At 34.9% G+C, this 12158-nt stretch overlaps 1 protein-coding gene across 2 annotated transcripts in view; it reads right to left on the bottom strand.

The window, feature by feature from the left end:
* Positions 1-5739: 5739 nt before the first annotated feature.
* Positions 5740-12158, bottom strand: part of LOC130895637 (protein sprouty) — a 51059-nt gene continuing 44640 nt past the window's right edge. For both annotated transcript variants that reach the window (XM_057803063.1, XM_057803062.1), the window contains one exon: positions 5740-12091. In XM_057803063.1, coding sequence (XP_057659046.1) covers positions 11275-12036 — 762 coding nt within the window. In that variant the 5' untranslated portion in view covers positions 12037-12091 and the 3' untranslated portion in view covers positions 5740-11274. The remainder of the gene's footprint in view (positions 12092-12158) is intronic.

Here is a 12158-nt window from a genome sequence, read left to right as displayed (position 1 = left end):
AGTTTTTGATACTTTTACGACGAATCAATGTCTTATTTTGAAATTCCAAAAAAAAAATACGTAAATCCAACAAGTGTATAAATAGTATCGAAATTAACAACAATTTGCACTTTATGAACTTATTTTTGTTTTCAAATGTTGCATTAGTGTGATTATCATTTGGAGATGCTTGTAGACATTGACTTTGAACTTCTGTAGGTTGTAGCGCTTTGAAAAGACCTGCCTTGGTAGCTCAATCCACAAACTTGCACTTCTTGGTGTTCTGGACGTTTGCAAGCGAACTTGGTGTTCAAAAACTGCTCCAGGCGGGATTACGTTGCTCGGAAGAGCATCTGCCATCATAGTATGGGTAAAATAGTCAAATCGGCGATCTTTCTTCTATGTTTCAAGCTGTCCAAGTTTCTGGATCGTCTGTAAATCGAACTGCTCTCTTCCGACCTGGATTGATCGATCTTTGAACGACAAACCGTTTTATTTTAATATATTTAGAAGCCAAAACCTTCGATATGTCGAGTGCAATTGCTCTGGATTCCCCATATTCATTCTTCACGTTGGTGAGGAATTTCCCTGTTGATCTACGTTTCCGAAAGCCTATTTGATGGTTGCCGTTGATGTTAGCAGACTCAAGATTTGTTAAGTAACGAGTTTTTCCAAGATATTTTCGATTTTAAACGGTCGTACGACTGTTTTCTTTCCATATTATTCTGCATCAGATTTGATCGTTAAAACGTTTTTATTTTACGATAGAAATAGAGAATTTCTTAAAAATAACCCCCACAAATGTACGTATTAACAGGGAGGGTATTTCTAGGAAACGAACACAGAGAATTGGTATACACGTCCGTTTCTTTCATTCACTAAAATCTAATCAATGGCGGATGGTACCTGTAGATGTCGATGTTATACCTGTCTACAAAAGTGCCTCGAGAATAAACTAAAATTGTAAATACAGGATCGTATCTATATTCACTTGGAATTTATACTAGAAAATAAAAATATTTTGACAGGAAATTGAAAATTCGTCATTATGCTGTCAAAAACAACGTAATTAACTTATATTTTGTGGGTAAAAGGCTTAAAATGCCATTTCTTTGGGGGAGGACTCGTCCTAATACTAATGACCTCCCCTTTGTCGAGACCCTTGGATAAAATGATGCACGAAATTCCAAAAACAAAAAAAATGCGTCATATAACGAGAAATTGAGAGAATTTATTTATGATTCAATTGTTGCCCTGCTTGAAAAATATCAAGTTTGAAGACGCCACGTTATTTGAGTGAAGAAAACAAGCAAAAACGGCCACATTTGGCTAAGAAAAAAATGTTGTTTCATCAAGATAATACTCCAGTTCACATATGCGTTATTGCAATGGCCAAAATTATTGAATTAAAGTTTGAATTGCTACTTCACGCACCGTATTCGCCAGATTTATCTCCTTCGGAGTATTTTCTATTCCTAAACTTGATTAAATGTCAAAAATTTTTCAACAATGACAAGAAATGTCGTCAATTAATGGTTATTTTGAGGATATTGATGATTTTTATTATGAAAAGGGCTTAGAACTTATTGAACATCGCTGGGAAAAATGTTTGAAGCTAAAATGAAATTTATTTTTTTCCTAAATTTTCGTGTTTTCTTTGCTGGGTACTTTTGGAACAATCCCCGTATTGAACAGAATAAAATAATTTTTTCATAATACACAAAGTATCATCAAATAATATCCTCACGAAATTTCAAATAAAAAATTTCACGTTTTTATTAAAATTCTTGGGGACGCAAACAAAGCGATCGAGTCCGGCCCTGTCGAGTTTCTCGTCGACGACGAAGCGCGCTGCCCGCGCAATAGAACGATCGAGAGAGAGACGACAACAGTTTATGCTACCACGTGAATACATCGGAAACGCCAGTTATAAAGGCAGGATGACTTCCATTTGGTTACATCGTACATCCTCATTCGGAGTCTCGAAGGAATTTTCAACCGACAAAAAACTCGATGATCGGCCACGTTTCACTGTTTCCGGTGTGAGTTAAAACCAAACTCTCTGTACGTCGATATAGCGATACGGAAATACCGTTAGAACATTTTCACTTGGATCAAATAGATTCAAATCGAATCATAAAATTCACGCTTTATTTAGGTTAATAATATTTCGAATTAAAAAAAAATTTGATAGCCGTCTAGACAACCAAAATAATTATTCATATTTTTACTATTAATTCGGCGAGAATATGCCACGTAAAGTTGTCCGAAAACCATTTTGAAACGGCCTAATATTCAAAATCATACCAATACACCAATACTGAAATGCTAAAAAAGAAAACATCCCAATCTAGAATACCACAACATTCACGTAGACCTGGGAGTACCAACTGTACAGGAAGTTAACCAAGAAAGGATCATCAAATACACAAAATTATAGAAACCCACCCAAAAACACCACTAGAAGAGTTGGAACGCCACGAAACGCGAAAAGAATGAAAAAAAGTTGACCAATAGATCTAATATGAGGTATAAGAGGCTAGATATAAGCCTCACCAAGACAAATTAACCTATAAAATGAAAAAACAATTCCTCTACGTCTGTTTCCTACGAATTTACGCGTTTCTTTTCGTTGTTAATTGTCTCTGTACACGTTTTTTACTTTGATTTAAAACTGTTTGCAAAAAATGTTAAGTACAATATGTACAGGTACGATAATGGCCGTTTTTTGCGGGAGTTCACAACACGTGTTTATTTATATGAGAGTAAAAACTGTCTTTTCAGTTATTAATAAATAATTCAGAGGAATATAATATTTTTTTTCCAAGTCATGACAAAAAAAAAATAAAAATCTTACCAAAAAAATCGTAGAGTGTTGAAAACGTAGGGTTGTATGGACTTTTTGATGCTGTATCATAAAAAAAATAGAAAATTTATTTAAAAAATAAAAAAAATTTAGTGCTGGACTACCATTAACATTTAGGGGGATGAAAAATAAATGTTGTTCGATTCTCAGATCTATTATTTTAACCAGTTGGGGTTGAAGCAATCTGACTGAGTTCAATACAGGAAGACCCCACTCTGCTATTTTCATAAAAGAAGGGTTGCCCCGCAGCTCAAGGTTTGCTTGTTACACCATTAAATTTTTTCTATAATAATTCAATTTGTTCAGCTTCATTCTCAAGTTTTCCCGTTCCGTTATATCCAGACGGTCCCTTTTTTTACCAATAAATCATTTACAGCACTTGATCCACATTCCACTGAATATGAAGATGAAAACATGATGTTTAGAGAGATTTTGAAGCGTCGGGGGATTCGCGCGGAGCCTCCCATCTCCCGCAGTGGAGTTAACTTAACGAAAACAAAATCCCAATTGATATTTTGGTTTCGTGAAAAGAATTTATAATATTTATTGAGCGCGATTATTTGAATACTTGTTTTTAATTTTTTAATTTTGTATTTAAATGGTTAAATTTGCATTTTCGAGTTGTCCCCTTAGGGGGCGTGGGCCCTACGTTGGGAAAACAATGGAGTGGAAAGGTAGAGAAAAGACAAAGACCGTTCCATGTCATGGCGTCGGTTTTTTGGGGATAATTTTCATTGACAATCTTGAAAAATGAAAAACAAAGTTCGAGTGAAGAAAATAAAAAATAAAAAAAATATTTTACGATTTCTGTATGTATGTGTGTTTTTTCTGTTGTTTACATACGATTTCGATTCGTATTAATTGGTTATTATGCGGTATTTGTCATTTTAATTATAAATTCTTCCAAGTGTCCTTCCTGTCCTTCTTAGAACACAGGAAACTTCATTTCCTGTAGAATTATTTAAAATTTTTCAACAGAATTAAATGTGTGTTGAATGCCGCTAGTGATTAGAATGTATTCTATATAATAATCAAAAATATATACGAGGTCTGGTTAATAAATAACGAGACTGCAAAATTCTGTACCAAAAAAAACTGATTCCTGACCAAAAGATCTTGCTTCAACGGATCTGCTTTGAAAGGAAACCGATTTGAGTCGATGGAAGCGGTAAAGCAAAAAGGCCCTCATGAAAGAAGACTTTTTTCGTAACAAGTCTCGTTATTCAATATAAGACCTCGTACGTTCTTATTTTTCATTTTTTATCCATCGTTTTTCTCTATTTTCAATCAAAAAAATGTCTTTAAGACACACGACACAGATAGTTCTTAACCTAACATGAAAAAATGTGATTTTTTTCAAAAGATTTGTCGAAAAAATCGAAAAATTTGATTTGAACGCATCAATCGTTTCTTCAGGTGTAGAAAAACGTTGAACTCGCAATATATCATCGGGAGTCAAACAAGGACTATATGGCGGATGACCATCAACTCGATCCGTCCCGATCTTATAATGTTTTCGCTATTACCTTCCACCAATCGACACGAGCTGTTTTTTGAGCGATCTGATCTTGCAATACCAGCACAGCATCGATTTTCCTCTGACGCAACAGCAGATTTTGGACGATCTTCACGAAATTCATCTTTTTCGCATATTAAAACAAAAAAAATTCCCGATTATTTCGATATTTTCAATGATTCTTAACGTGGAAGGGCGACTCGAATGCAAATCATCTTCAACATCTTCTCGGGCCATATTGAAAACGCTTTTACATATATACAAACGAAGTCCACGGCTACACTGATTTGGTTTCATGCTAAACACTAACTTTTGGCGCGTGCGTACTGTTTCTGTAGCAACTCTAAACTTGTTAGTCAAAATTAACTGACGTTTTTTCGATAGTCATTAAGTTGTACAGCATTTTCTTTGATAATGGTTGTTTATTAAATCACATTAACACACTATAATTTAATGAAAAAAGCTGTTTATATCATCTCCAACACGACTGGATCCCATCACAACCTTTGAATCTACCAGGGTATAAATAAGTTTAAAGAAACTGGATTTTTAAAAGCAATATTGGTACTAGTAGGACTGCAATGTGAGGACTAGGTTTTTAATATCCGATTTAAGGTTATTCTTTTTCGAAAATGATTGGGGGATTCTCTATAAATTATTCAGAAGTTTAATTAAAGCTATCGGGAGATATTTGGCAACTGCGGAGAGTATGATGTATGATTTTTTTTGGGGATTATACACTCGACTAAGTAGCACGCTCGCGGTCAATAGTCACTAGCAAAAAATCTGTTTCTTCAATTCTTTTTCTAATTTTAGTATCTAAAAACCATTAGGCTTTGCTTTTTTTGAAATTTCCGCCTTAATCATCCAGTAACTTTCTTCAAAAGTCATGTTTTCTTTAAACAACTCTTCGCGAATCTTTCTCCAGGTTTTCCTTTAGATTCGTCCTCTTCTATCGCACAGATTGTTTGTCAGTATCTGGCTGGGGTCAATTTGGTGCCAGTAGCTTTTCTTTGAGATCTCTTTGGACTTGAACACCAGCGATAGACTCGATTTTCGAGCCATCTCTTTCGGTGGTGCATATTTTTCTTCTGGTACCGCGTATTCGATGAAACCCACCACTTTTTTGGGGTAAATTCTGGATGCAATGTTCAGTGCGCTTGGAACTTCTCGCTGACTTTGGCCTTAATGCAATAGGGTCTCTATTTTTAGATAGAATTCTTGCTTTTTGCTAACAGAAATGTGTATTATATCGAATATTGTAAAAAAACATAAAAAGGGTAGTTGCTGTTCATAACAAATTGTTGGAAGCTCCAAGATTTTTTGCTCACTTATCGAGGGTTGTAGTTGGGGTTGTTTCGAAATAAAACAATTAAAATAGATTTGTTTTCTTTGTTATTAACATTATAGATAATATTACAATTCCATATTTACATGTATACAAATAGTTTTGCGCCTTTTCGGCACATACATTTTGAGAGTACTGCCCTCCTCTATACAGGATGGCTTCTGAAAATCACTTTTCGAACAACTAATTACCATTTAGACGAAATAATTTTGTTTTTCAAATGCCATTCTGTACATACATCTATTTACAATGACAAATGTTTTTTCTATTTTTTCTACGTCAGCATTTAATGCTTTTTTTTTGGTGTTTTTCTTCATTGTAAAACATTTGTTTTTCGCAGATAGATTTAAAAAAAAATTTAGTCGTACTAGTACAAAAAAAAATAAACGCAATCTACGTGGAATACAATAATTTCCAAAATATGTACATTTTTTTTGGTTTTATCGAAGCAAATACAAATTATTAGAAAAAAAAATCGTTGATTTAATTTTTTTTAAAAGTACGTTTAAATATTTCTTAGATTGCGCTTATGAACGATCAAATTGACTAGGCAGGTTTATCAGCGTTTTCTTATCACACCACAGGACATACATACAAGGTGACACATCGTTAAATACATCCCATTTATAAAATTTTGTATAACAAACATGAATACAAAGAAAATCAAAACAAGGTTAGAGAAATAGATCAAAAATCGACAAAGAAAATACGTGGAGGTCCAGGAAAAAGTCCTGATTCAAAAACTCTTTCGATAAAAACTCTTTTGGATTGCTGTTGACATGATGATCGGAATCTGGGACCAGAACCACTTCTTACAGTGGCTGAAACAGATAGAGGACGGAGTTTGAAGCACTACTTGGAGTTGCTTTCTCCTCCAAGCATCAAAGGATCGTTCATAGTGAGAAACAGCAGGTATCTCATGCCAGGTGTCTTTATACATCTCTTCAGAGCTTGTCTCGCAAGCAAACCGTTGAGAGATGTAGTAGCCACAACAAGAATGGGTTCTGGGTCCATTGGATCCCCCAATATGACAAGCCTTTGTTGTTTGAGTGACCAAGCACCTAAAAGAGCCGATGAACAAGAAAATAGATAAACTTAAAACCTTTTGGAACAAAAACTAGGAAAGACGGGAGAAAAGGGGAAAAAACTAGGAATTCGATGACAGGAAATAAAAGAAATAATAGGAAAAATGATTCCACGTCACGTATTAGAGAAAAATTGATTGTTTCTAAGAACCTAATCTCAATAACAGGTTTTGGAAGTTTCGTGGGATGTTATCAACAATAACTATAATTATTTTTCAACATAGATTTTGACTACGTAACAAAAATTATTACTTCTACTGTTTTGATATTATATCGACGAATATCCTGAGGAAATATTTATTAATTAAAATTAAATGGATTTAATTAACTCATATTTGATAATACAAATATTATAAATAGAATTACTAGAAAATTAATATATAATCTCGTGATATAACTATTAATTCGATTTTATTAGGAAAGAAAATAGAAATTTATCGAATTGTCTCGAACAGACATTTCAATTAATCTATAATTTAGCTACTACACATTCCGAATGTTGTTTAAATCTATTTTTGATATAACGTGATGTCTGTCTTATTTAGGTTTCGATAGAGCACATTTTTCGGGCTTTTATTGATTTTATAAGATGAACAAAACAATAGAAAGAGGTTTTGACAGGCCAAAAGCCTTGTGTATTGAACATTACCTAACCGAATCATAAGATTTTTTCAATAAGTGTATTAATTTATAATTGATGGAAAAGAAAGCTGTACAAGCTCAGCAATGGCTTCAAAAATGATATCCATCGAAAATAATCAATAACGAATACTAAATTGAGTTGTTGGATCGTTTGAATGCAAAAATTAAAAAAAAAAAAACGGCCTCAAATGTCGAAGACAAAATCGCTGATTCACCAAGACCTCGCACTGATTAACAAGTCGATGGCAACGTTGTTTAAATTGATCGAATTGCTTACTAATCCACCGTATTATCCAGATATAACCCTCAGGGATTACTGACTATTCGTTGATCTCAAAAAAATGGTCTAATGAAGAAGCAATTGTTGAAATTGAGGCAATAAACAAATTCTTCTACAAGTACGACATCGAGAAGTTGGAGAAGCATTGGAATGATTGTTTTGCTCTTGAATTGATCAATGAAATTGATTTTCATAGTTAGTCACGTGACTTATTGAGTGACGTAATATCTGTACACGTTTTTTTATATATAACCAAAAGGAAGTTACTTTTTGGATATACCTCGTATTATAAAACGCTAGAAAGCAGTTGAAATTTGTAAATCGACTTTTAGAATGTTAAAAAATACAATTTTTATGAATTTTATAGCAAAAAAGTTAAATTTTATAAATGGGATGATGTTAGAAAAAAAAATAAAGTATGTAATGTGTAATTCTGCCTAAATCAATTATATAAATATATATTTTTCAAAAATATTAATATATTCGCATACAATTTTTCATTAAAATGACGATATACGTAATTCCCATATTAGTCCAGTCAATTTAGGGTGTTCATCTCGGAATACGAGATACGAAACTATAAACTCGTTTCAACTTGTATTCCGATGTCGATGGCAGAGTTCTGTCAAGTCTATATCGGATTCTTCATACTATGTAAAACTAAAACCGGAAATTCTCAAAAGAAAATTACGGGCATGATCTATACAAAAACGAAATTTTCCATTAAACAGAACCATCGCCTACCAATTCGTAAAACAAGAACTAAACTCAAGTTTAATAATAAAATTGGAAAAGCTGGTTACGACTGGTTCAATCTATGACGTCATCCAGAAATTCATGTATCAGAACCCCAAAGTAGGATGAACCAGCTATCGTCGAAGTGGGTCTTCAACTAAATTGTAGACCGAGCGAACTGTCTATCAGAAAGGGGTCTAAAGTGGATGTGTCGACGGAAACATCCACCAAAAAGGAAATAATAATTGGTTTTAAAGGGAAAAAACAAGATTTGGACCACCATTTGGCACAAAAATCTGGTTTTTCGAGTAAATTCAGTCGAAATGTTGGAATTTGTAGTCATCATCGTCTTTGGACTGAAGCTTTTTTAATAGTTAAAGCGTAATTTTATGAATCGTGTCGTTTATTATTTAGAAATCACGTTAGATGGCGCGAGCTTCCGAATGTAATTTGAAGAAAGGTTCGTCTGGTTTTAGAGCGACGTAAATTCTGACTTTCCCTCGTATTATTATATTATTACGAAATCTCTCCGGCAAAACCTGAGATTACAAATCAACCAAACGATAAAAAAGTCAGAAAAAATATTGTAGGATTGTCCAGAAAAGATAAAACCAGTTGGAAAACGAGAAATTGTTTCAATATGAGCAATCGTAAAGAAAAAGGACTAAATTTTGGGGAAAATTTATGCGTCTGTTGTGGGGAAGATTATACAAGGACCAAAAAGAAAATAGATTGGATTGAATACGTGTAGTTAGACGAAGATTGCACGTAGTATGGCGATTTCTGTCAAACGTGTGGAAAAACTTGACAAAAAAAGGAAGAAAATGATCAAGTATTGAGGATAAATAATAAATTTTTCTATACCACGAAGTTACCCCATGATTTGATGTAAAAATCGGAGATGAAACGTCACCAAATTTTTTGCCAAATATCTCCTTACCTATAGATTTTACGCTATTTGTATTTATTATCAATATTGTACAAAAATAGATTCTCTATAACTTTTGTTTAAAAAAAAATTTTATATATCGAACTGTTTTTGAGATAGAGGGCAGTTATATCGCCGGGTATCTCTTATTCCGAAATTCGTACCTAAATTGACTGGACTATAATAAATTTTGTAAGATTGGATACGTTGAATAGCGAACTAAAAATTTTGTTAATTAATTGTGTTTCTTTGGAATTATATATTTATATTTCTTTCTATAATAATAAAAAAAAATTAATAGGTACGGCAAACCAACTGTTCAATGTTTTTTTTCTCGAAAATACCCCTCAATAAAGCTCTCAGCATCCACCATAACATGAAAATATATTTAATAAATTATTTAAAAAAAAAATTGAATAATTCCAAAGACATACAACACGCAAACATTCTGTCATTCACACTCACGTCACTTTAAATTGGTCTTTACAGTCTTAACAATTTTTTTTCCAAATCTTGTACAAAATCAACCGTCCCCGTAGACGTTCTCTCGATATGATTTTCATAAAACAAAAACCAATTTAAAAGACTACCTCGACTTTGGACTAGATAATACTGGAGACCCGCGGTGGTTCACTGGTGCCCGGCCAACGTTACAATTAATTTCCCCCCGTCCCTCCCAAAAAAAAAAAAAACTAAAATATAAATATTTATGGCCAAAACTACCATAAAATATTCAAAATCGAAACTGAACAACAAAAAAAAAAATGAAAGGTAATCTCGTGCTACGAGATGTGACGTTTAAGTTTCGAGACTTTCTTTCCGCGCTAAATATCCCAAAGGGAATAGTCGATAGTGACTGCAGAAACTTAAAAAAGCACGTAGAAGACTAGAAAATTGTCCAAAACTATCGATGATGTTTCGAATCTAACCTAGATTGATTAAGACCAAGCCCTTGAACTGAAACAGCTAGAAAAGACACACGTTGTCTATAAAAAAACGAAGTAAGATGATAAAATATGAAACGAAGAGGAATTAGTAAACTTGGAGAACAAATAATGGGGGTTATCAATAATATATACCCTCAAAATACGTAGAATACTCCCGCGAGAGACTGTTTTCCTTCGAGTTTCAAGACGTTAACTCCTTTTACTGAAACGGACAGGATTCATTCTAATTTCAAAAAAAATCTGAAATATATAGTATTACCACGAAAATTTGTGGTGAATGAACCATGTATCTATCTGTTTTTAAGAGGAAAAGTTATTAATTTAACTTTAAGATGGCGTACGATCAAAAACAATCCAGATACTATTCGAGTGGAAACCAAAGGAGTTCTTGTAATCCACACTCTCTATTTCTATATTAACTTCGTTACGTACTTTGGATTCGCGTCCCGACAAACCGACAGAAAGTAACCTCGTCTATACCCTGTTGGTGATATTTGCGAGTTGTTACCACCGAGAAAATACGGTGAACGTTGATGGTCATTACCATTTTCGAACGCCAAATGTCAAGTACCAATCCTGGAGTTTAGCGTGAAGAATTTTGAATTGGAGAATTGTATCTCGTGGTAAAAGTGTGAAGGTTGAAGTTGTTTTTTGGCTCAACGCTATTTCGAAATGAGTTTGATCAGATCGAAACGAATCGTTTGTTGTTCATCGTTTCCGAAAATGCGGGGAAGACTTAGTTTATGAAATTTCTTCGATTTCTGTTGTTCATTTTCGTCGATGAATATTTTAGACCGTCTTTTCCAACGGGGGCACTCAGTAGAGAAGCACGGAATATCATTGTTATAAACAGTTAGAAAATACACTTATTTACAAAAAAAAAATAAATTAATAATGTAAAGTTAAAATAGTAGGTACACATGGGCAGTCGTGAATAAAATTCGCGAACTAAAAATCTGAACTCGAGTCCAATAATCTTTTTTCCGGCGTAGGTAGAGGCGGTCTACATCGACAACCAGTTCTTGGACGGCGCACGTAACAAGCTTCCACCGCTTTCTTGCAGCCTCTAAGAGGCCAGTAAAGCCAAAGGCAAGGTAGCACGCACGAAAGGGTGGCCAGACAGCTCCATCGAGCCGTCCTTCTATCGGGTCCGCATCCGCACGGATCGTCCGCACAACTTTCCCCACCGTCCGTATCGCTGCAGTGGTAGAATAATCCCTTGACACAACACAAGCAAGAAGCATAGTCAATGACACTATCCGCGGAAAAGAGACAGGAATTACACACCCACTTTTCGGGTAGCGCCCGAGGTATTTGACATGATTCGCACCTACACCCACCACACTCCGGACACACGATCGATGTAGACGTACATTCCGATGGCGGTTGTTTGCTAAATGTAGCAGCCGCTGCTTGTGTCGACGTCGGCTGCTTGCTAATGGTAGGTAATACGAGCCTAGTTGGCCTCTGCAGGGTCCTTGGAGGATGCGGCGGCGGCGAAGGGCTCGTCGCCGGCGGCGACGATACCTTAAAAGGGGTCTCGACGTATTCGTTGGTGGCGCGTTCATTTTCTGGCCTAGGAACATTCAAAGTAACAGGCGGAGCGGGCCGTAACGGTGCCAATGGAGCCGTTATTGGAGGAACATTCATTATAGGCGCCCGCGGACGGTGAGCGCGCGGCAGGGACGTGAGCCCTCCATGGTTAGCCATGTGGTCGGAATTAACGTCCGAACCAGCCTGCACCGAGGTCCGTCATCGTCTCCAGCTGAAACAAAAAGTAAAACAAAGTTACCACATTTTCAAAACAAAAAAAAAAAAACAAACAACTACAC

Source organism: Diorhabda carinulata, chromosome 6, assembly GCF_026250575.1.
Source record: "Diorhabda carinulata isolate Delta chromosome 6, icDioCari1.1, whole genome shotgun sequence".
In the NCBI taxonomy this organism is placed as follows: Eukaryota; Metazoa; Arthropoda; class Insecta; order Coleoptera; family Chrysomelidae; genus Diorhabda; species Diorhabda carinulata.
This window is presented reverse-complemented; position numbering and strand designations above follow the sequence as displayed.